This window comes from Lissotriton helveticus, chromosome 6, assembly GCF_964261635.1.
Source record: "Lissotriton helveticus chromosome 6, aLisHel1.1, whole genome shotgun sequence".
NCBI lineage: Eukaryota > Metazoa > Chordata > Amphibia > Caudata > Salamandridae > Lissotriton > Lissotriton helveticus.
In genome coordinates, this window is record NC_136067.1 from 736,737,026 (window position 1) to 736,758,217 (window position 21,192).

Sequence of the window (21,192 nt, forward strand, 5' to 3'; positions counted from 1 at the left end):
TAAGATTCTCCTCTTTGCATTTTCACCTTTCCTGCATTTGAAACTGATTTGCAGTGATATTTTTTTACGTGTCTGGTGTAATTCTGTGTTAATATTAGCAGGACAGTATAATGAAAGTACAGGGACACCTGTCCGGATGTGCAGCAGTGTCTCCTCCTGTTAAATAATCAAAAGGGGTGGTTGTCACTCTGTGTTATCGATTAAAATATGTCCCCAAGTCAGTCTTTCCCAGGTGGGAGCGAGTCTGATTCCCAGAATCGCTGCGAAGCTTTCCTTCCGGTGAAATCTACGCTATCCTTGGTGCACTTATCTTTCACAATCAAAGTCTGGCAGTGAGAACCGCAGGTGCCTTGCGCTACTAATACAATCTGATTGTACACGCAGTGCGTGCTTAGCGGCGTATGGCACGTCTAGCACCAAACACATGTGGCTGACGTGCACCTCCAACTGTGAATGCACTTAACACATGCCATACATATAAGGTTCATCTGTTGATGCACTTTCCCTTGAAGCGCATCTTCTTTCAGTTGGGCGCTTGCCCTTTTCTTTCAATAAGCAGGTGTTTTCTTAGCATCCACTTCCTTTCGTGCAAGTACGTTCAGAGTTAAAGGTCGGACGACGCGACGGACACACACACACCAGCATCCACTTGTGCTGTTCTGCCCGCTTCTTTCTCACACCTGTTTCAGTGGACATTGGTGGCTAGTGCTCGTTTATTTGTGTGTGTTGTTGGCAGTGGAGTGCTTACATATGGGTTAAAAACATTGCCATTTACAACGCCAATAGCTCTAAATCAAAAAATATGCGAGACCTATGGCATTTCTAATGCTTGTTTCGTTTTACCCCGACACCCTTTTCAATGCTCCCTCATTACCAAAGCGCGCTCCCCTTTAAAGGCAGCATAAAGCATACAAGGTTGCAGAATAATAGACAAGCACACAGAAAAGGTAAAGAAGAATCCTTATCGAATTCTAAGCAAAGAGTAGAAGGCTGAATGCAAAAACGAAATAGAAATGGATGGTGAAGCTCGTCAGCCAAATAAATCGCAAAGTCAACCGGAGAGGCTAAGGAGAAAATGTACCAACCTGTGTTCGTTGTCACTGACTCCTCGTCGCTGTCGTCGTCTTTTCTCCCTTTTTTCTTGCTTTTCTTAATCTTGATTTCTCTTGCATTTCCCCAGCCTCCTGATCTCGTGCTGCCACTGCCCTCTAGTGATAAAATGTTCAAATTAGTCATTCTGAAAAAGGTTCATGTAAGCACTCAAATGAAGAACACGAGGATCCTTGCCTCAGTGCCAAGCATTCAGTGTTGAGTATTTATTATGACAGCGTGTTTTAGAGAAGTGCGTGTTACACAAGCTCAAAATCAATAAGACAACATGAGTTATTGAGCAACGAAACTAGAAATGCAGGTCGCCCACCAACAACACAAACAAGCATTTGCAATGCAATAGGTCTCGTATTAGGAAAGTGTGAGCTATTGGTATTGTAAATGACACATTTTTTAAATATGTGTTTGATTTCAAAATATCTAAATTAATAGCGTTGTTATCCACAAAGCCAATAGCTTACACTTTCCTAATGCGAGTCCTATTGGCTATGGCAATACTTGTTGGTAGCAAGCAAGGACAGTGCTGTTGCGGTGCTGAGTGATGATGTGGTTGGGCTGAGTGATGTGGTGGTGTCCCCGAGTCATGTGGTGGTGTCTCCGAGTCATGTGGTGGTGTCCCAGAGTGATGTGGTGGTGTCCCAGAGTGATGTGGTGGTGTCCCAGAGTGATGTGGTGGTGTCCCAGAGTGATGTGGTGGTGTCCCAGAGTGATGTGGTGGTGTCCCAGAGTGATGTGTTGGTGTCCCAGAGTGATGTGTTGGTGTCCCAGAGTGATGTGGTGGTGCCCCTGAGTGGTGCCCCCGAGTGATGTGGTGGTGCCCCCGAGTGATGTGGTGGTGTCGCCGAGTGATGTGGTGGTGTTCCAGAGTGATGTGGTGGTGTTCCAGAGTGATGTGGTGGTGTTCCAGAGTGATGTGGTGGTGTTCCAGAGTGATGTGGTGGTGTTCCAGCGTGATGTGGTGGTGTTCCAGCGTGATGTGGTGGTGTTCCAGCGTGATGTGGTGGTGTTCCAGCGTGATGTGGTGGTGTTCCAGCGTGATGTGGTGGTGTTCCTGAATGATGTGGTGGTGTCCCCGAGTGATGTGGTGGTGTCCCCGAGTGATGTAGTGGTGTCCCCGAGTGATGTTAGTGATGTGCCCCTGAGTAATGTGATGGTGCCCCTGAGTAATGTGATGGTGCCCCTGACTAATGTGATGGTGCCCCTGAGTAATGTGATGGTGCCCCTGACTAATGTGATGGTGCCCCCGAGTGATGTGTTGGTGCCCCCGAGTGATGTGTTGGTGCCCCCGAGTGATGTGTTGGTGCCCCCGAGTGATGTGTTGGTGCCCCCGAGTGATGTGTTGGTGCCCCCGAGTGATGTGGTGGTGTCCCCGAGTGATGTGGTGGTGTCCCCGAGTGATGTGGTGGTGTCCCAGAGTGATGTGGTGATGTTCCCGAATGATGTGGTGGTGCCCCTGAATGATGTGGTGGTGTCCCAGAGTGATGTGGTGGTGTCCCTGAGTGATGTTAGTGATGTGGTGGTGTCCCTGAGTGATGTGGTGGTGTCCCTGAGTGATGTGGTGGTGTTCCTGAGTGATGAGGTGTTGGTGTCCCTGAGTGATGTGGTGGTGTTCCTGAGTGATGAGGTGTTGGTGTCCCTGAGTGATGTGTTGGTGTCCCTGAGTGATGTGGTGGTGTCCCTGAGTGATGTGGTGGTGTCACTGAGTGATGTGGTGGTGTCACTGAGTGATGTGGTGGTGTTCCTGAGTGATGTGGTAGGTGTCCCCGAGTGATGTGGTGCTGCCCCTGAGTGGTGCCCCTGAGTGATGTGGTGGTGCCCCTGAGTGATGAGTGATGTGTTGGTGTCCCTGAGTGATGTGGTGGTGTCCCTGAGTGATGTGGTGCTGTTCCCGAGTGATGTGGTGCTGTTCCCGAGTGATGTGGTGCTGTTCCCGAGTGATGTGGTGCTGTTCCCGAGTGATGTGGTGCTGTTCCCGAGTGATGTGGTGCTGTTCCCGAGTGATGTGGTGCTGTTCCCGAGTGATGTGGTGCTGTTCCCGAGTGATGTGGTGCTGTTCCCGAGTGATGTGGTGGTGCTCCCGAGTGATGTGGTGGTGCTCCCGAGTGATGTGGTGCTGTTCCCGAGTGATGTGGTGCTGTTCCCGAGTGATGTGGTGCTGTTCCCGAGTGATGTGGTCTTGTTCCCGAGTGATGTGGTGGTGTTCCCGAGTGATGTGGTGGTGTTCCCGAGTGATGTGGTGGTGTTCCCGAGTGATGTGGTGGTGCTCCCGAGGGATGTGGTGGTGCTCCCGAGGGATGTGGTGGTGCTCCCGAGGGATGTGGTGGTGCTCCCGAGTGATGTGGTGGTGCTCCAGAGTGATGTGGTGGTGCTCCAGAGTGATGTGGTGGTGCTCCCGAGTGATGTGGTGGTGCTCCCGAGTGATGTGGTGGTGCTCCCGAGTGATGTGGTGGTGCTCCCGAGTGATGTGGTGGTGCTCCCGAGTGATGTGGTGGTGCTCCCGAGTGATGTGGTGGTGCTCCCGAGTGATGTGGTGGTGCTCCCGAGTGATGTGGTGGTGCTCCCGAGTGATGTGGTGGTGCTCCCGAGTGATGTGGTGGTGCTCCCGAGTGATGTGGTGGTGCTCCCGAGTGATGTGGTGGTGCTCCCGAGTGATGTGGTGGTGCTCCCGAGTGATGTGGTGGTGCCCGTGAGTGATGCGGTGGTGCCCCTGAGTGATGCGGTGGTGCCCCTGAGTGATGCGGTGGTGCTCCTGAGTGATGCGGAGGTGTCCCCGAGTGATGTGGAGGTGTCCCCGAGTGATGTGGAGGTGTCCCCGAGTGATGTGGAGGTGTCCCGAGTGATGTGGAGGTGTCCCGAGTGATGTGGAGGTGTCCCGAGTGATGTGGAGGTGTCCCGAGTGATGTGGAGGTGTCCCGAGTGATGTGGAGGTGTCCCCGAGTGATGTGGTGGTGTCCCCGAGTGATGTGGTGGTGTCCCCGAGTGATGTGGTGGTGTCCCCGAGTGATGTGGTGGTGTCCCCGAGTGATGTGGTGGTGTCCCCAAGTGATGTGGTGGTGTCCCCGAGTGATGTGGTGGTGTCCCCGAGTGATGTGGTGGTGTTCCTGAGTGATGTGGTGGTGCCCCTGAGTGGTGCCCCTGAGTGATGTGGTGGTGCCCCTGAGTGATGTGGTGGTGCCCCTGAGTGATGTGGTGGTGCCCCTGAGTGATGTGGTGGTGTCCCCGAGTGAAGTGGTGGTGTTCCTGAGTGATGTTAGTGATGTGCCCCTGAGTAATGTGATGGTGCCCCTGAGTAATGTGATGGTGCCCCTGAGTAATGTGATGGTGCCCCTGAGTGATGTGATGGTGCCCCTGAGTGATGTGATGGTGCCCCCGAGTGATGTGATGGTGCCCCCGAGTGATGTTAGTGATGTGGTGGTGTCCCTGAGTGATGTGGTGGTGTCCCTGAGTGATGTGGTGGTGTTCCTGAGTGATGTGGTGGTGTCCCTGAGTGATGTGGTGGTGTCCCTGAGTGATGTGGTGGTGTCACTGAGTGATGTGGTGGTGTCACTGAGTGATGTGGTGGTGTCACTGAGTGATGTGGTGGTGTCACTGAGTGATGTGGTGGTGTCACTGAGTGATGTGGTGGTGTTCCTGAGTGATGTGGTAGGTGTCCCCGAGTGATGCTGCCCCTGAGTGGTGTCCCTGAGTGATGTGGTGGTGCCCCTGAGTGATGAGTGATGTGTTGGTGTCCCTGAGTGATGTGTTGGTGTCCCTGAGTGATGTGGTGGTGTCCCCGAGTGATGTGGTGGTGTTCCCGAGTGATGTGGTGGTGTTCCCGAGTGATGTGGTGGTGTTCCCGAATGATGTGGTGGTGCCCCTGAATGATGTGGTGGTGTCCCCGAGTGATGTGGTGGTGTCCCCGAGTGATGTGGTGGTGTCCCTGAGTGATGTTAGTGATGTGGTGGTGTCCCTGAGTGATGTGGTGGTGTCCCTGAGTGATGTGGTGGTGTTCTTGAGTGATGTGGTGGTGTTCCTGAGTGATGTGGTGGTGTCACTGAGTGATGTGGTGGTGTCACTGAGTGATGTGGTGGTGTCACTGAGTGATGTGGTGGTGTCACTGAGTGATGTGGTGGTGTTCCTGAGTGATGTGGTAGGTGTCCCCGAGTGATGTGGTGCTGCCCCTGAGTGGTGCCCCTGAGTGATGTGGTGGTGCCCCTGAGTGATGAGTGATGTGTTGGTGTCCCTGAGTGATGTGGTGGTGTCCCTGAGTGATGTGGTGCTGTTCCCGAGTGATGTGGTGCTGTTCCCGAGTGATGTGGAGCTGTTCCCGAGTGATGTGGTGCTGTTCCCGAGTGATGTGGTGCTGTTCCCGAGTGATGTGGTGCTGTTCCCGAGTGATGTGGTGCTGTTCCCGAGTGATGTGGTGCTGTTCCCGAGTGATGTGGTGGTGCTCCCGAGTGATGTGGTGGTGCTCCCGAGTGATGTGGTGGTGCTCCCGAGTGATGTGGTGGTGCTCCCGAGTGCTGTGGTGGTGCTCCAGAGTGATGTGGTGGTGCTCCAGAGTGATGTGGTGGTGCTCCAGAGTGATGTGGTGGTGCTCCAGAGTGATGTGGTGGTGCTCCAGAGTGATGTGGTGGTGCTCCAGAGTGATGTGGTGGTGCTGCAGAGTGATGTGGTGGTGCTGCAGAGTGATGCGGTGGTGCTCCCGAGTGATGCGGTGGTGCTCCCGAGTGATGCGGTGGTGCTCCTGAGTGATGTGGAGGTGTCCCCGAGTGATGTGGAGGTGTCCCCGAGTGATGTGGAGGTGTCCCCGAGTGATGTGGAGGTGTCCCCGAGTGATGTGGAGGTGCCCCCGAGTGATGTGGTGGTGTCCCCGAGTGATGTGGTGGTGTCCCCGAGTGATGTGGTGGTGCTCCCGAGTGATGTGGTGGTGCTCCCGAGTGATGTGGTGGTGCTCCCGAGTGATGTGGTGGTGCTCCCGAGTGATGTGGTGGTGCTCCCGAGTGATGTGGTGGTGCTCCCGAGTGATGTGGTGGTGCTCCCGAGTGATGTGGTGGTGCTCCCGAGTGATGTGGTGGTGCTCCCGAGTGATGTGGTGGTGCTCCAGAGTGATGTGGTGGTGCTCCAGAGTGATGTGGTGGTGTCCCCGAGTGATGTGGTGGTGTCCCCGAGTGATGTGGTGGTGTCCCCGAGTGATGTGGTGGTGTTCCTGAGTGATGTGGTGGTGCCCCTGAGTGGTGCCCCTGAGTGATGTGGTGGTGCCCCTAAGTGATGTGGGGGTGCCCCTAAGTGATGTGGGGGTGCCCCTGAGTTATTATTATTATTATTAAAAGCAATTTATATGGCGCAACTAAGCCCAATGGGCGTCAAGGCGCATAACCAAACAGTAACAGCTGTTAGAAATACCGCTATGCAGTTATACAACTATTGCGGGTATGCCTTGACGAAATACCAGGTTTTAAGGGCCTTTTTAAAAGAGGATAGAGAGGACTGTGTCTTGATATCTTGGGGGAGAGAATTCCACAACTTTGGTGCAACAATTGAGAATGCCCTATCTCCCCATCGTGCTCTTTTGGCTCGAGGGACGACCAACAGATTCAACTCAGCAGATCTAAGCGCTCTCCCCGGCTGATAGGGAGTAAGCAAGGCGCTTAACGGATGCGTAGATCTTTCTGATAAAGCTCTATAGGCTAAGCAAAGAATTTTAAAGGAAATCCTCAGTTGAATAGGAAGCCAGTGAAGAGTCCTTCTGGCCATAGTGGCAGATGAAGTATTTGGGAGTGCTAGGACAAAACGGGCCGCAGCATTTTGTACAATTTGTAGCCGCTGGGTGAGCCCCTTGTTGGCATCTGCATATAGTACATTGCAGTAATCCAACCTCGAGCCCACCAATGCCACTACTATCTGCTTCCGTGCTGGGAGAGAGAGATAATGAAGAATTCTCCTGAGTATTTTTATAACTCCCCAGCAGGTAGCAACCGTGCGATTAACCTGTAGGGTCATAGACAGAGAGGTGTCGAAAATAACGCCGAGATTCCTGGCTGACTGGGAAGGAGATGGACAAGTTCCCAGCGTAGACGGCCACCACTCAGTAGACCAAATATCCTGGTCCTTGCCAAAGACCAGGATCTCGGTTTTATCGCCGTTCAACTTCAGAGAATTCTGAAGCATCCAGTCAGACACTGTCTGCATACAGGTTCTGAAGTTGGCGGCAGATGTAGATACTGAGTGGGCTAATGACACCATAATTTGAGTGTCATCGGCGTATGACACCACTTCCATCCCCTGAGATTTTACTAACCTCGCAAGGGGTGCAACATAAATGTTAAATAGGGTCGGACTCAAGGCCGACCCTTGGGGCACCCCACATTGCAAGGATTTGACAGGGGATAGAAATTCGCCGAGCTTGACTCTCTGCTCTCTATGTTGTAAAGAAGAGTGCAGGAGGTTAAGAGCCACACCTGAGATCCCTGCCTCCCTCAACCGAGATGTTAAGATGGAGGGAGACAGGGTATCAAATGCTGCGGTAAGGTCCAAAAGAACAAGTACCGTAGTATGTCCAGCATCTACCTTCATACGGATATTATTTACCACCATGGTCAGCGCAGACTCCGTACTATGGACTTTGCGAAAGCCATGTTGGGATCCATCAAGATACCCAGATGAGTCTAGAAAAGTGGAAAGATGACAATTAAGGTAAGACTCAAGTATTTTTGCGGGAGCGGCTAACAGCGAAATAGGTCTAAAATTTTTCAGCTGTTCCGGGTCCAGCGTGGGTTTCTTGAGTAATGGCTTGACTATCGCCCTCTTCCACACTAAAGGGAAGATGCCTTGGGTGATAGATCCATTCATCACCTCTAGCAAAGGTGGCAACAAAGTGGCTCTGCAATCCTTCAGGATTTTCAGAGGACATGGATCCAGAGGGGATGAGGATTTAATCCTATCAAGAATATTATCAAGTTTTTCCAAAGTAAGAGGCGGAAAATCCGTTAAGGTATTAACATGGTCAGTCGACCAGGCTTCCAAACTCTTCAAAATTTGAAGAGAGGAATCATCCATACTAGTTATTTGCGTTTCCAGAACCGTATAGATATCATCAATCTTCTTATAGAAGAACTCTGATATGTTGTCACAAAGCTCCTGTGAGCCCACTACTGGATCCGGAACCTGAAGAGTACAAAGTGAGTCCACGATCTTAAATATCTCACTAGAAGAAGTAAGAGAGGTAGTGAGATTGGTAAAATATAACTGTTTTTCTTTGATGACCGAGGACTTATAGTCAACTAGCAATTTCTTATGTAGTTCCCTATCCTGTGGATCCCAGTTTTTTCTCCATTTCCTCTCTTGTCTTCTGCATCCCTGTCGTAGAAGTCTAAGAGATTCCGTATACCAGGGAGCAGTAGATTTACGGCGCGCAGAGTATCTATAGGACAATGGAGCTAGTTCATCCACCGCCCTGGAGATCGAATCAGAGAATAGTTCGGCTCCTTTATCCACATCCCCTGAGGCAGAGTAGCTGCCCTTGTTTATAAATGGTGCAACGGCATCACTCGTAAAATTTTGGAAGCTCCTCTTTGGCCCTCTAGTAAAGGTGCAAGGGTCGGTCTTTCCTTCCAGAGAATAAGTCATCTGAAGAGGAATGGCGAGATGATCAGACCATACTAAGGATACCGGAGTGTCTACAGATAGTCTGTCATCATTGGTAAAGACTCCGTCCAAAATGTGGCCCGCCCTATGTGTAGGAGTCTTTACAAGTTGGATACAATCACAGGCCGCCAGCGCATCCACCAGCCTGGTGGAGTCATGGTCCTCCAAATTATCCAAATGGAAATTAAAGTCTCCAAGAATGGACAGGCGAGGGTTACCAAAATATGGTTCAAGGATTCTAAAAAGATCCTCGGTAAACGAAGATCTGGAACCCGGGGGTCTATATAAAAGGATTCCAGAGAAAGAGACTGAAGGAGCACATAATATTGAAAAATGTAGGGCCTCAAAAGAGTCCGAGACTACAGTCAAAGGTTTAATCGTGCATTGCAAAGCACTACTGCAAAGGATGGCCAATCCACCACCTCTACGTCTAAGTCTATCGTATCGAAACAGATTATACCCTTCAGGAATAGCCATTAAGAGATCGTGGCCAGAAGACTCAGAAGCCCAAGTTTCAGTAACAAACATCCACTCCGGCTTCCTATCTGTCACAAAGTCATGGAAGGCAATATTATTCTTAATAATGGATCTAGCATTAATCAAAAATCCGTTCTTTATTATTGGACTCTCAGAGGAGCTGAAACTGCTCCTATGTGCTGATAAGGGAAGCATAAGGGGTAGAACAGCAGAGTCACACGTATGACAGCAAGAGGAGTGTCGAATACCATCCGGAGAGAATTTGTGGGTACAGGGTAAGATCTCAGGCTTAAAGGCTAGTAGCTCTGACATAGAATAGTAAAAAGGTACCTCAGATTGGAGGGACGATGGGCCAGAGTCCAGCCCGTCCTTAGCGCGGACGGGCGCAGACGGGCTGAACTCTGGCGTAACTCCGGCGATAGTCCGGCGGTCCCGCTGCGCGTCAGCGTGACCTCCATTTAAAGGCGTCTAGCGTCCTTTTGACGACTAGAACGCGCTGTAAGCCCCGACCGCCCCAAGATGGCCGCCACCGGTGAATCCACACCGGGAAATAGATCAGGGTAAAGGTCCGCCCAACAGCGGTGGGTTTAGCAATTTAACGTGCAGGCAATGAGGACAGGTAAGGTTTGGGCAAAAAGTAAGTATCAGCTCTGTAAAAACGGACAGAGACAAAGGAAGGTTAAAAATGCGCGAGTGGCCGCTCTTCGATCAGGGACCACCCGCAATGCGTGCATAAAATACAATATGTGATGTGGGGGTGCCCCTGAGTGATGTGGGGGTGCCCCTGAGTGATGTGGGGGTGCCCCTGAGTGATGTGGGGGTGCCCCTGAGTGATGTGGGGGTGCCCCTGAGTGATGTGGGGGTGCCCCCGAGTGATGTGGGGGTGCCCCTGAGTGATGTGGTGGTGTTCCTGAGTGATGTGGTGGTGTTCCTGAGTGATGTGGTAGGGCCCCTGAGTGATGTGGTAGTGCCCCTGAGTGATGTGGTGGTGCCCCTGAGTGATGTGGTGGTGTCCCCGAGTGATGTGGTGGTGTCCCAGAGTGATGTGGTGGTGTCCCAGAGTGATGTGGTGGTATTCCTGAGTGATGTGGTGGTGTCCCTGAGTGATGTGGTGGTGCCCCCGAGTGATGTGGTGGTGTCCCAGAGTGCTGTGGTAGTGTCCCAGAGTGATGTGGTGGTGTCCCCGAGTGAAGTATCCTCTTAATAGACCTGTAAACAAAACCCTCGTTATGTATATAACATTGATTAACAAAGCATGGGATGTGTTATGAAGAGAGACAAGTAGGCAAAGATCAATACTGCAATGATCTTCTTAGCCAAGAATGGAAGTATGTCTGCGAGATGAAGAGAGGGTGGTAAATTGGATGAGGAAGCTGAATGAATAGGAGACAGGAACAGTACGCGCGGGAGAGGCGAGGGAGAGAGGAAAGAGGAGGAGGGGGCCGAGATCCAAGATCAGCGAGGGAGGAGGTTGGAGATAGGCCAAAATTCATAAGAGCAAAAGCAGCGAGCAACAGAAGTGAGCCTGTATGGAAGAGAATAGCCAGGGCAAACAATATGAAACAACAACGTTGAAAGCTAGAGAGAAGGGAAGAAACAGGTAAGGAAAGAGAGAGCTGGATGAAGAAAAGACCATGAAAACAAGTAAATAAAGGCTCACGAGAGCAAGGCCAGCAAGTTCGGGAACGCATTCCTTTGGGGGGGACGAGGGAGCGGCTTCCTTTGAAGTCTGATGCCGAGGCTCAGATAAATGGTGGTGTGCGAGCGGCCTTCTTTCAAGTCTGATGCGGGGGTCGGGGGAGCAAATGATGAGTGCGCGCCTGGCGCACATACACTGGCCATAATCCGGATTCCAAAGCCCTCTGGCAGCCTTTCCTGTAGTCCCTACAAAAGTTTCGCCGGAGCAATGCGCAAGTGCATTGGCTCAGGCGAGACCTAAAAAGTAAATGTGCTGCCTGCATGGTTTACACTTTACAACAGTTTTGAAACCAATCGTTTCCAGCACTTCAACAGAAATTGCCATTGAAAAATTTTAAATTCGAAGATGGGTGGGTGTACCGTTATTACGCTCGTAATCAGACTCGTGACTGCAAAAAATATTTTTGCGAATATCGCTATGTGTGATTGTTTTCCCGTCTTCAATCACAGGGAGGACACGAAGCACAGAGGCTTCTTTAAATCATCAAATCTCGAAACCATCGGAGCTGACTGAGCACAGGGCATTATAAGAGAACTTTAGAGAGGTGATAAACTCACAACAAGCATTGGCATAGCCAATAGGTCTCGCATTTGGGACCTTATGAGTGTTTAGCCATGCAACAGTTGGCGTTGTTGACCCAAGGATATTCTGCTGCATAACGAAATACTTATAGGGTCCAAAAAGCGATACCTATTGGTTATGCCAATGCTGGTTTGGTTTTTGTTGCTGGTTTGTTTAAGTTGCCAGATATACAATAGCTGGACATGGTTTTTGTTAACAGTTCTTTGCATCAAATGAACTTATTTTCATTGCTCTGAATGTTGTTTCCATTCGGGTTGTAGGAAGCAGTCGTTCCCGGGGTTGTGGGGGCCGCCCAAGCGCCGAAATTTGAAAATGAGACAAAGCCTGGTGCAGGCGCAATTTACAAGTGTGGAGTGTGTGAGCCCCAGGCAGCATGACTCACTCACACAGGAGTTCATGCACTGCACCTGCATACTCAGCATGGTTTAAGGAAACTCAAGCCACTCCCTCCCAGGCATCGAACACATATTTACCAAGAAACTCTGAGAAGAGCCTGCCTGCTGCACTGACGGCTGGTGGAAATGTGCCTGGTGGAAGCGTGCACTGACGGCAGGTGGTGTGTGTGTGCCTGGTGGGAGCGTGCACTGACGGATGGTGGTGTGTGTGCCTGGTGGAAGCGTGCACTGACGGCTGGTGTGTGTGTGCCTGGTGGAAGCGTGCACTGACGACTGGTGGTGTGTGTGCCTGGTGGAAGCGTGCACTGACGGCTGGTGGTGTGTGTGCCTGGTGAAAGCGTGCACTTATGACTAATGGTGTGTGCGCCTGGTGGAAGCGTGCACTGATGGCTGGTGGTGTGTTTGCCTCTGGTGGAAGCGTGCACGGACGGCTGGTGGTGTGTGTGCCTGGTGAAAGCGTGCACGGACGACTGATGGTGTATGTGCCTAGTGGAAGCAGGAGCATTCACAGCAATAGAAGACACAAATGAAACTGACGAAGAGGGAGAGGGAGAAGGGAGGGGGGAGTGTGAGCAGAGTAGCATTCACAGCAACAGACATAAATGAAACTGACGAAGAGGGAGGGGGAGTGCGAGCAGAGGAGCCGGATTACAGCCATAAAAACACAGATGGCAGCTGTGCACGTGCACGCGCTCGTGAATGCAAGCTGGAGGCCAGCAAAAGCCTCTGGTGGCACTTTTAAAAACCACTTACTGAATGTCTCGAAAGAGACAGCATGCACTGTCTCAGGCGAGGCATAAAAAATAACTTCTATAACAAGGTAATAGAAAAGCACCCCTGCTAACAAAAAGAAGTAATCACATTTCAAGTAGAGAAAAGTATTATTTTTAAGGGGTGTTAAACAAACTAAAAGCCTCGCTCCAATAAACAGCAGGTCAAAGAACTAGGAAAACTGTGGTAAGGAATTCACCTGCCCCGCCATAATCGTAACGTCCACTTCTCCCTACAGAAGCCCTGCTACAAAGCTCGCTCTGTACTAATTAACAATATACACACATGCAAACATTTTAAAAACAGAAAGAGCGAGATTTTTTGGGGACAAAAAGTTCGGGCCAATGCATTTTCCCCATTGACATATTGAAGGAGAGACAGTTTTAGTCTAGAGACACCTAAAATAATGCAATTTTTTGCTACAAAAATCGGGAGTCTCCTGCCGGAACAGGGTCTGTTGTCATGTATTAAGACCTATACAACAACTTTGCACCCCATCCAGCAAGACCTCCCCACTCCCTCCTTACACGATGACGCACCAAAAAACAACATGATCTGCAACACCCCCGTCACCCTAGCCAAAACTGCAGACATCATGCGCGTTTTTTTTTCTAGAGTTTTATACAGCGCAAACTAGACCCGAGATATTGGGTATCGGAGCGCTTTACATGGGCACCAGTTTTGGTACAGATGGACACATTCATTTTTGTTAGGCACGGGGAGATAAAGTAATTTGCCCAGAGTCGCAGGATGTTGAGTGTCGTTGCCGAGACTCGAACCCGGTTCCCCAGCTTAGAGGTCAACCGCTCTAGCCATAAGGCTACATCCTCACCCCCTCTTCACTTGGATGCCCCTTCAGACCCCTACCCACACTTCGCCAAAGGTCTAGAATCCATCTGCCCTGCCCTCACTCTGATCCACAATGCCTCTCACCCCACAGCCTCCTTTCTGGACACAAGGAAAAACACCATCATCCTGTTTCTACTGAAAAAAAAACTTTGGATCCAAAAAGATCAGCAAAATACAGACCTGTTTCCCTGCTACCCTACCCGGATAAAATCCAGGAAAAATTCTTCAACAAGAGACTGGCTGACCACCTCAATGCCAAACACTTCCTTGACCTGACCCATAAAGGACTCACACCAAACCACCAAAACTGCTCTCAGCGCCACAAACTACCACATCCGTCTCATCATGGACCAGGGCAGCGCTGTGGCCCTTTTCCTCCTCAACTTCTCCATGTGTTTCAACACGGCCTCCCACCTAAACCTCACACAATGTCTCTACACAACAGACATTTGTGGATCAGTTTTCAGATGGATAAGCTCCTTCCTCATAGGTAGCACACAGACTGTTAGCATTGTTTCATACACCTCTGAACCTGTATTGTAGTTCCTATATTCCCAATAGGCTCTGCGCATTGGAATAATATACCCTGTAGATTTGACATAGAACTGAGGTCTACTAGGTCTCTATCGAATATACTAGACTTAATTGTGAGTGCCAGCTAGCTCAGAGGTCACTAGAAAGTTTCTCGAATAAACAAGAAGGGATTAGTCTCTGACAACCGCATAAACATGACAACTTTGTTTCCCAAGAATAAGAAATGTATCTCTAGAGTCGCGGAAACAATAGATAGTTATTTTACTCAGTCAATCGTGCATGCTTCGTTTCACCAGAGGTGCAGAGAAATAGAGAGACGGGTGTTTTCAATAAAAGGATTTATTGAACAGTCTTCTTTCTCATGCAGAGGAAATTAATTGCTCCAATCGTAATACTGGTAGCAAAGTACAATGCGTACAGTACGAAGAGTATTATAAAATAATACTGTAAAAGCATGATATGGTTTCTAAGCCATAAAATACATAGAATACATACATTAATAAATAAAGACTAAAATTACTCAACTGGTGCTTCTAAAATACGCCTACCCCGGTGTACCTAACCTAGGTCTAGTACAAGGGAAGAAGTAAGTCAGGTATAGCTTAGTTTCAGTATTATTTGCCAAGAATCTATCCAAGAATTCTCTAAAGGTCTAATCAGATCCGTACCTTGATTTAGAATGAGGGAGGTCTGGTATCTCTCTCTCAGGACTCGACTTCCCAACAACCCGCAAGGGTAGGTTGGAAACACTGGAGCTGGATTTCTCTGCAAGAGAAAAGACAGCATCACTCTCAGTGCGTCTGCTGGAGGGTCGGCTTCCTTCGGCACTTGCTGTAGCAGGGCGTCGGGCAAGTAGATAGTCGAACTGCTCCAAACCACCGTGTGTTTGCCTGGGCAAGTGTGGGCATATTTATACCTTGAAGGTGCCTAGTTTGATGTAAGGTTGGACATAATAACGTCATCAAATACCCCCCCTCCCCCCTCCCCCTCGTCACCGGACCGCTCTCGGCCGAGCATTGACGCTGAGAGCTGGTTCCGGTCAGGCGAGTGACTGACGGCGGCCATATTGGGTGTGGGCTATTGTTGGGACACGCTCTAGTTGCGCTTAAAAGGGGACGGTCATGACTCCGCGCAGCGGACGCGTACACCGGATGCGCCGGAGTCGTGCCAGAGTCCTGCCCGTCTACGCCCGTCCGCGCACATCCGGGCCCTGGGGCCGGCCCCCCTGGCAGTCGACTGATATATTCTTCTGGTGAGCTACACCGATTAGACTCAAGTACCTATACCCTAGGCTCAACTATCCAGGCTAGGCTAAAGGCGACTGGTATTTTACGGACCAAGAGTAGCATGACTATGAATCCACTCACTCTGAAGCTAACCAGCCTGAATACAAGATCACTTCAAAAACATCATCTTGAAATTTTCACCCTGCTTCGGAATGAGGACATAGATGTTTTAACTCTCACAGAAACGTGGTTGGGCGATAGCTCACTACCAGACATCATAGCCACCCTCCCAAATGATTATGACGCTATGTGGCACAATCGTGCAGATAATGTCAGAGGGGGGGGGGTGTGGCAATTCTGTTTAAAAAACATCTAACAGTTACTAAACTAATGGCAGAAACAGTTGACCTAGCAGATATAATTGGGGTGAAGATCACCTTAAAAAATTCCTGCCTTGCTGTTCTTACAGTCTACCGTCCCCCAAAATCTACCCCTTTGTTCAATGATTTACTTGCCCCCATCATTTCAGATATTTGCACACGCTACCAAAAAGTCTTAGTAACTGGAGATTTCAACATTCACTGGGATAAAACTCAAAGAGGCGGCAACCCGACAGCTGAAGACCACCATGACCACGCTTGGGCTCCAACAACTAGTAGAGGTATCCACACATATTAAAGGCCATACCCTCGATCTTATTTGGACCTCAGATCCGGAGGTAGTTCTTACATGTATCCTACCCTGTATATGGTCAGATCACTACCTAATAAACTGTGACATCCCAATAGATGGGTATCTATCCCTACCACCACCCCCTAAAACTAAAAAAGTTCGTCAATGGAGGAAAGTTGATTCAAAAATACTGTCGACACCCTTCTTAAATATACTCAGCCACCTGATACCCATGGTGATCTAGATCAGGAATATGTGAATGTGATGCAATATCTTAGTCAGGCCATAGATGAAATAGCACCCGAAAGGAAACAGAAGATAAACGGAGCAGTAAAAGGAGCCCCGTGGTTCAACTCTTCTCTAAGGGAACAAAAAAGAAAGCTTCGCCATTTAGAGAGATGCTGGAGGAAATCGAGTGACCACATAGATCGGGATCATTATAAAGCATTTCTTAAGCTGTACAAAAAGTGTATTCTGTCAGCAAAAGCAGATTACTATGAATCCCGAATTAACAACGCGGCTAACATCCAGAAAGAAACCTTTATCATTTTAACAGAGCTGAGTAAGAAAGCAGAAAAATCAGAAACCCCGATAGATTGTAATACCTTTCAAAACTATTTTCTTGATAAAGCGAAATTCATTCTCGCTGACATCAAGAACACTTCCAACAGTCATCCTCCATTACTGCACTCTCAAACCCCCCTCCAGAATATACCATCTCTAAGTTTCCCTTGATAGACTCTACAGTTCTCGGACAGCTTATGAGTCGAACTAAGTCAGGTTCTACAGCAGACCCATGTCCCCCTAGCGTTTTTCGACTAGCGCTTCCCATCTTAGAGAGTCATATTGTCTCCTTATTGAATAACTCATTAGACACTGGCCATTTACCCTCTAGTCTCAAAGAAACACGAGTTAGGCCCCTAATAAAAAAGCCTGGGGCTGACCCTGCCAACCTAAAAAACTATAGGCCAATATCCCAGCTGCCTTTTCTGTCCAAGATTTTGGAACAGCACGTTTTGATGTCTCTCTCATCATTCCTGGAGTCACACCATCTACTCCAGGAGCGTCAAGCGGGGTTTCGTGCGCATCACAGCACTGAATTGGTGATGCTCTCAGTGCTGGATGAGCTCAGTGGTATGGCTGACAGTAAGAAGCCGAGTGCCCTGATATTATTAGATCTGTCAGCGGCATTCAATACTGTCAGCCACACCCTGCTCCTGGACAGACTGGCAGCATCTGGGATACAAGACTTAGCCTATCAATGGCTAAAATCCTTTCTTTCTGGAAGAACTCAAAGGATTCAACTAGGGACTGTACATCTGACCTGGGTACCCTTGAGTGTGGAGTCCCTCAGGGATCTACATTGTCCCCACTTTTGTTTAATCTTTATCTGCAACCCCTGATTGACTCTCTGGTAAACATGGGCTGCAGAATTTTTAACTATGCCGACGATACTCAGTTGCTACTTAGCGTTGATAACACGGCATCTGCACAGATCCAAGCCCAAAATATTCTCAGACACACTGTGAGTTGGATGACAGCGAATGCGTTGAAGATAAATCCGGACAAAACGGAGGTTTTAGTGGTTTCAACTACTGCCTCACCTTGGTGTGACCTGTTTTGGCCCCAAGAGCTTGGGCCTACCCCAAAACCATGTCTTAACGTAAAAAGCCTCGGTATAAAGATGGACCATGAGCTGTCAATGGCCAGACAGATTTCCTCTGTTGTTGGAACTTGCACAAACCTAATTAGACAGCTACGAAAGCTAGTCCCTCTTCTTTCCCCTTCCACGCTTCGTACAATTGTCTCCGCCACAATAATTTCAAGACTGGATTACGGGAATGCTCTTTATTTGGGATTGCCTAAAACATTGACCAGCAGGCTGCAAGTGGTCTTAAACGATGCAGCTAGGTTAATTTTTAGGCTACCTAGACGGACCCATGCTTCCCCACTGCCTTGTAGATTACGCTGGTTCCCCATAAAGCAAAGGGTGGAGTTTAAAAGCTTATGCATTGCCCATAAGGCAATTAGGGCCAAGCACCTGCCTATATCAAAGAGCGCCTTGGGGGTTTATAACCCCACTCGATCACTAAGGTCCTCTAACACACAGTTGCTGTCCTGTCCTCGATACAAATTGGACACTAAGGGAGGGAGATCCTTTTCTGTGTTGGTTCCACAGATCTAGAACAAACTTCCAGAGTCCCTCCGCAAAGAATCAAATTTGTTGCACTTCAGGAAGTCTTTAAAAACGCTCCTGTTTAGGGAAGCCTTAAACACTGTTTAGTGCCACGACCACACGCCCCTTCTTTTCTACTCTGCTGTTGTTAAGTCCTTCTGTCATGAGCGCCTAGAGACCTGACGGTGATTCGGTGCTATACAAGCGTCAGTTAACAATAACAATAACAATACCAAAGACTCAGTTCTTTGAAAACTCCATGAGTTCTTGGATAAATCAATATTCAAGCAAGGGGAAGTCCCTGACTGCTGAAGGCAGGTTTTTCCAAGAAATCGTCGTGGATTTTTGGAACTAGTGGAAGAAGCCATGCCGTACTTGGTCTGCATAGGCTAAGTCTAAATATGGTTATGATTTCTATGCCTATATAAGGATAGGGTGATTCATACCTACATATGGACATGAATCTAGAAAATTACACTAGGATCCTAAATTCATATACATCAAACCCTCCAACATTGTCTGGGGTGTCCTTTAAGGCCTATACCTCAGCACCATGCTCTTTAATATCTACATTACCCTGCTAGCTAACATCGTCCGCGCCCATGGCATCAACATCATCTCATACACTGACACACAACTCCTTCTTTCTATCTCCAATGATACACCACATCAATTGCATGTCAGAGGTCACCCTCTGAATGATGAGCAAATGCCTGAAGCTCAAATTGGACAAGATGGCAGGGGTACTCTTCGGATAAGGCACCTGATTCCGGTCCTGAACCAACTAACTACGCTAGGTAGCTAAGGATCATGATAAACTGCGACATATCAATGTCCAGCCAGGTTAACTCTATTGCCTACTCCTGCTTCCACACACTCATGCACCTCAGGAAAATCTTCAGCTGGCTCCCCCTCAATACCGGTCATACGATCACCCAAGCTCTAATTACCAGCAAGTAAGACTACGTCAATGCAATTTACGTGGGAATCATCACTAAACTCACCAAAAGGTTCCAGGTCATATACAATGCAGAAGCCAGACTTGCACTCAACCCCCCCCACCCCCCCCCCCCCACCCCCCACAATACCTGTATTCCCATTCACATAAAAAAACTGCACTGGTAACCCATTCACAAATGTGTTCTCTTCAAATTACTAGCGCAAACATACAACGTACTGCACAACCTAGGTCCTGCCTACCTTAACAGTTCAATCAGCTTTCACATTCGCACCTGCCACCAACCTCCTGTTAGCCTTTGTTCCTGTTGAACTCTCTCCTAGTTCATTTAGCTTAAACGATTGACACTGTATTCATTTAATATGTACTGCATTCCAGGCTTTGTCATGTAGAATTTTAAGGGTTGCCTGGATGCTCTGTCACTGGGTTTTGTTATTTGAAGTGATCCAGAGAGCAGTTGGAGCCAGCTGATTGCCATCGACTCTCCTGTCTGCTGTGTAGCTGTTTATGAATAAACTTCACTCATCATATCTGCTGTCTACAGAGTTTATTACTACAATTTAAGTGGCAATTATTCGTGCTACACAGTCACACTTTGGACTCAGCGTGCATCTTTCAATTTCTACGTGCGTTTTTAAGATAAGATTAAAGACAGACTTTTGCGGTAAGACTGTTCCTTTACATAATTTCATATGACTTTGGTACCCACTCACCGCAACGCTTCACAGTTTATATTTTTGAAAATGTACTGCTTTTCAAACGATCATCAAACATTCTCTTCACACGCAATCAACATTTCTACAGACTATATTCTGGGACTTTCCTGGTCATTGATTTCTCACAGTGTCTTCAATTCGTGAGAGACGATCTATTTCTAGTGGCCGGCGGCTTAAAACATTATCGTGCAAGCTTAGACGTTGGGCCTTGTTTCTGCGGCCTAGCTTCGTTGGCGCACGCGCACATGTTTGCCTGATTTGCCTGACCTTTACATCACTACGCACTGCAACATTGTTGAAGCACGTCACAGCTGACTCCATTGCTGCAATCGAACGTGTCAAGAGTGTTGCCTAGCGACGTTATGATGGATGTCACAGTGTTAAATCTTCATGGCAACTGAACGTGTTCCCAGTGAGGCTTAGCGATCCTCGCAAACAACCATTTCCTTCTTGTCTTGTTATACCGCAGCGAGACGCTGGTTGTGTTGAGGATACTGTAGCGGATTGCACGACAGTGATCCGCACACTAAAGCGGATTACATAACAGTGATTCGCACACTTATTTATTGTCAAGAGTAATCTATTTTAATAATCGTATTGTCCTGTTCATCATTCAAAAAAAACTTTTTGCTTGGTTTAAAGAAGCGGACTACATGACGGTGATCTGCACACAATTACTTTCTCAATAACCACTTTTCAGTAAATTGATGGACAATTTCATCTCTACAAAAGCAGATTACATAATGGTGATCTGCACACCTTCATTTTTATTCAATTTTTTTTCTTCTTTCTTTGTGACAGATCTTTTCTTCTGATTCGCACACCTGGTCTTCAATTGACAATTGTTTATTGTTACAATAAACCGGTTTACTATCAATTCATGTATGTGCTTTGTTTTTTATTACATTTTTTAACTTTCTCTCATTTCTGATACCATATTATTTATTTAGGTGGGATATCAGACATGCAATCTGTAACTTCTACTCCCACTTGTCTGGAATCTCCAGGAGGCCCTCCTGTCAGATTGGGGGTTTGGTTTGACGCTTTTCAAACTTACCTAGGAGCTATTGGTGCTTCTACGTTCAGTAATGACGTAAAAGATTTCTTCTGCTTCACTCTCTGGGTTTTGAGGGCAGATCTATCTTCAAGCACCTCCCTGCAATTGTTATCTCCCTGAGGATCATGTCGATGACTATCAGGACACTATTACAAAACTTAAAACAAGGTTTGACAAACAAACTAGTCTGATGGTTTAGCGACATACATTTTTTTTAGAGGCAGCAAAATTAAAGTGAAGATGTCGATGCTTATACTTCTACATTATGCAATTTCAGGGATCAATTTGTTTGGCATTGTAGAGACAAACATATCTGCCAGAAGCTCCTGCCTCTAGCCAATCCT

The 21,192-nt window shown here is 48.3% G+C and overlaps 1 protein-coding gene across 1 annotated transcript in view; it reads right to left on the bottom strand.

Moving 5' to 3' along the window:
• UFL1 (UFM1 specific ligase 1) overlaps positions 1 to 21,192 on the bottom strand; it is a 428,808-nt gene that overhangs the window by 100,681 nt on the left and 306,935 nt on the right. The window contains exon 12 of the mRNA XM_078648232.1: positions 1,086 to 1,208. Within this exon, the coding sequence (XP_078504358.1) occupies positions 1,086 to 1,208 (123 nt within the window). The remainder of the gene's footprint in view (positions 1 to 1,085; positions 1,209 to 21,192) is intronic.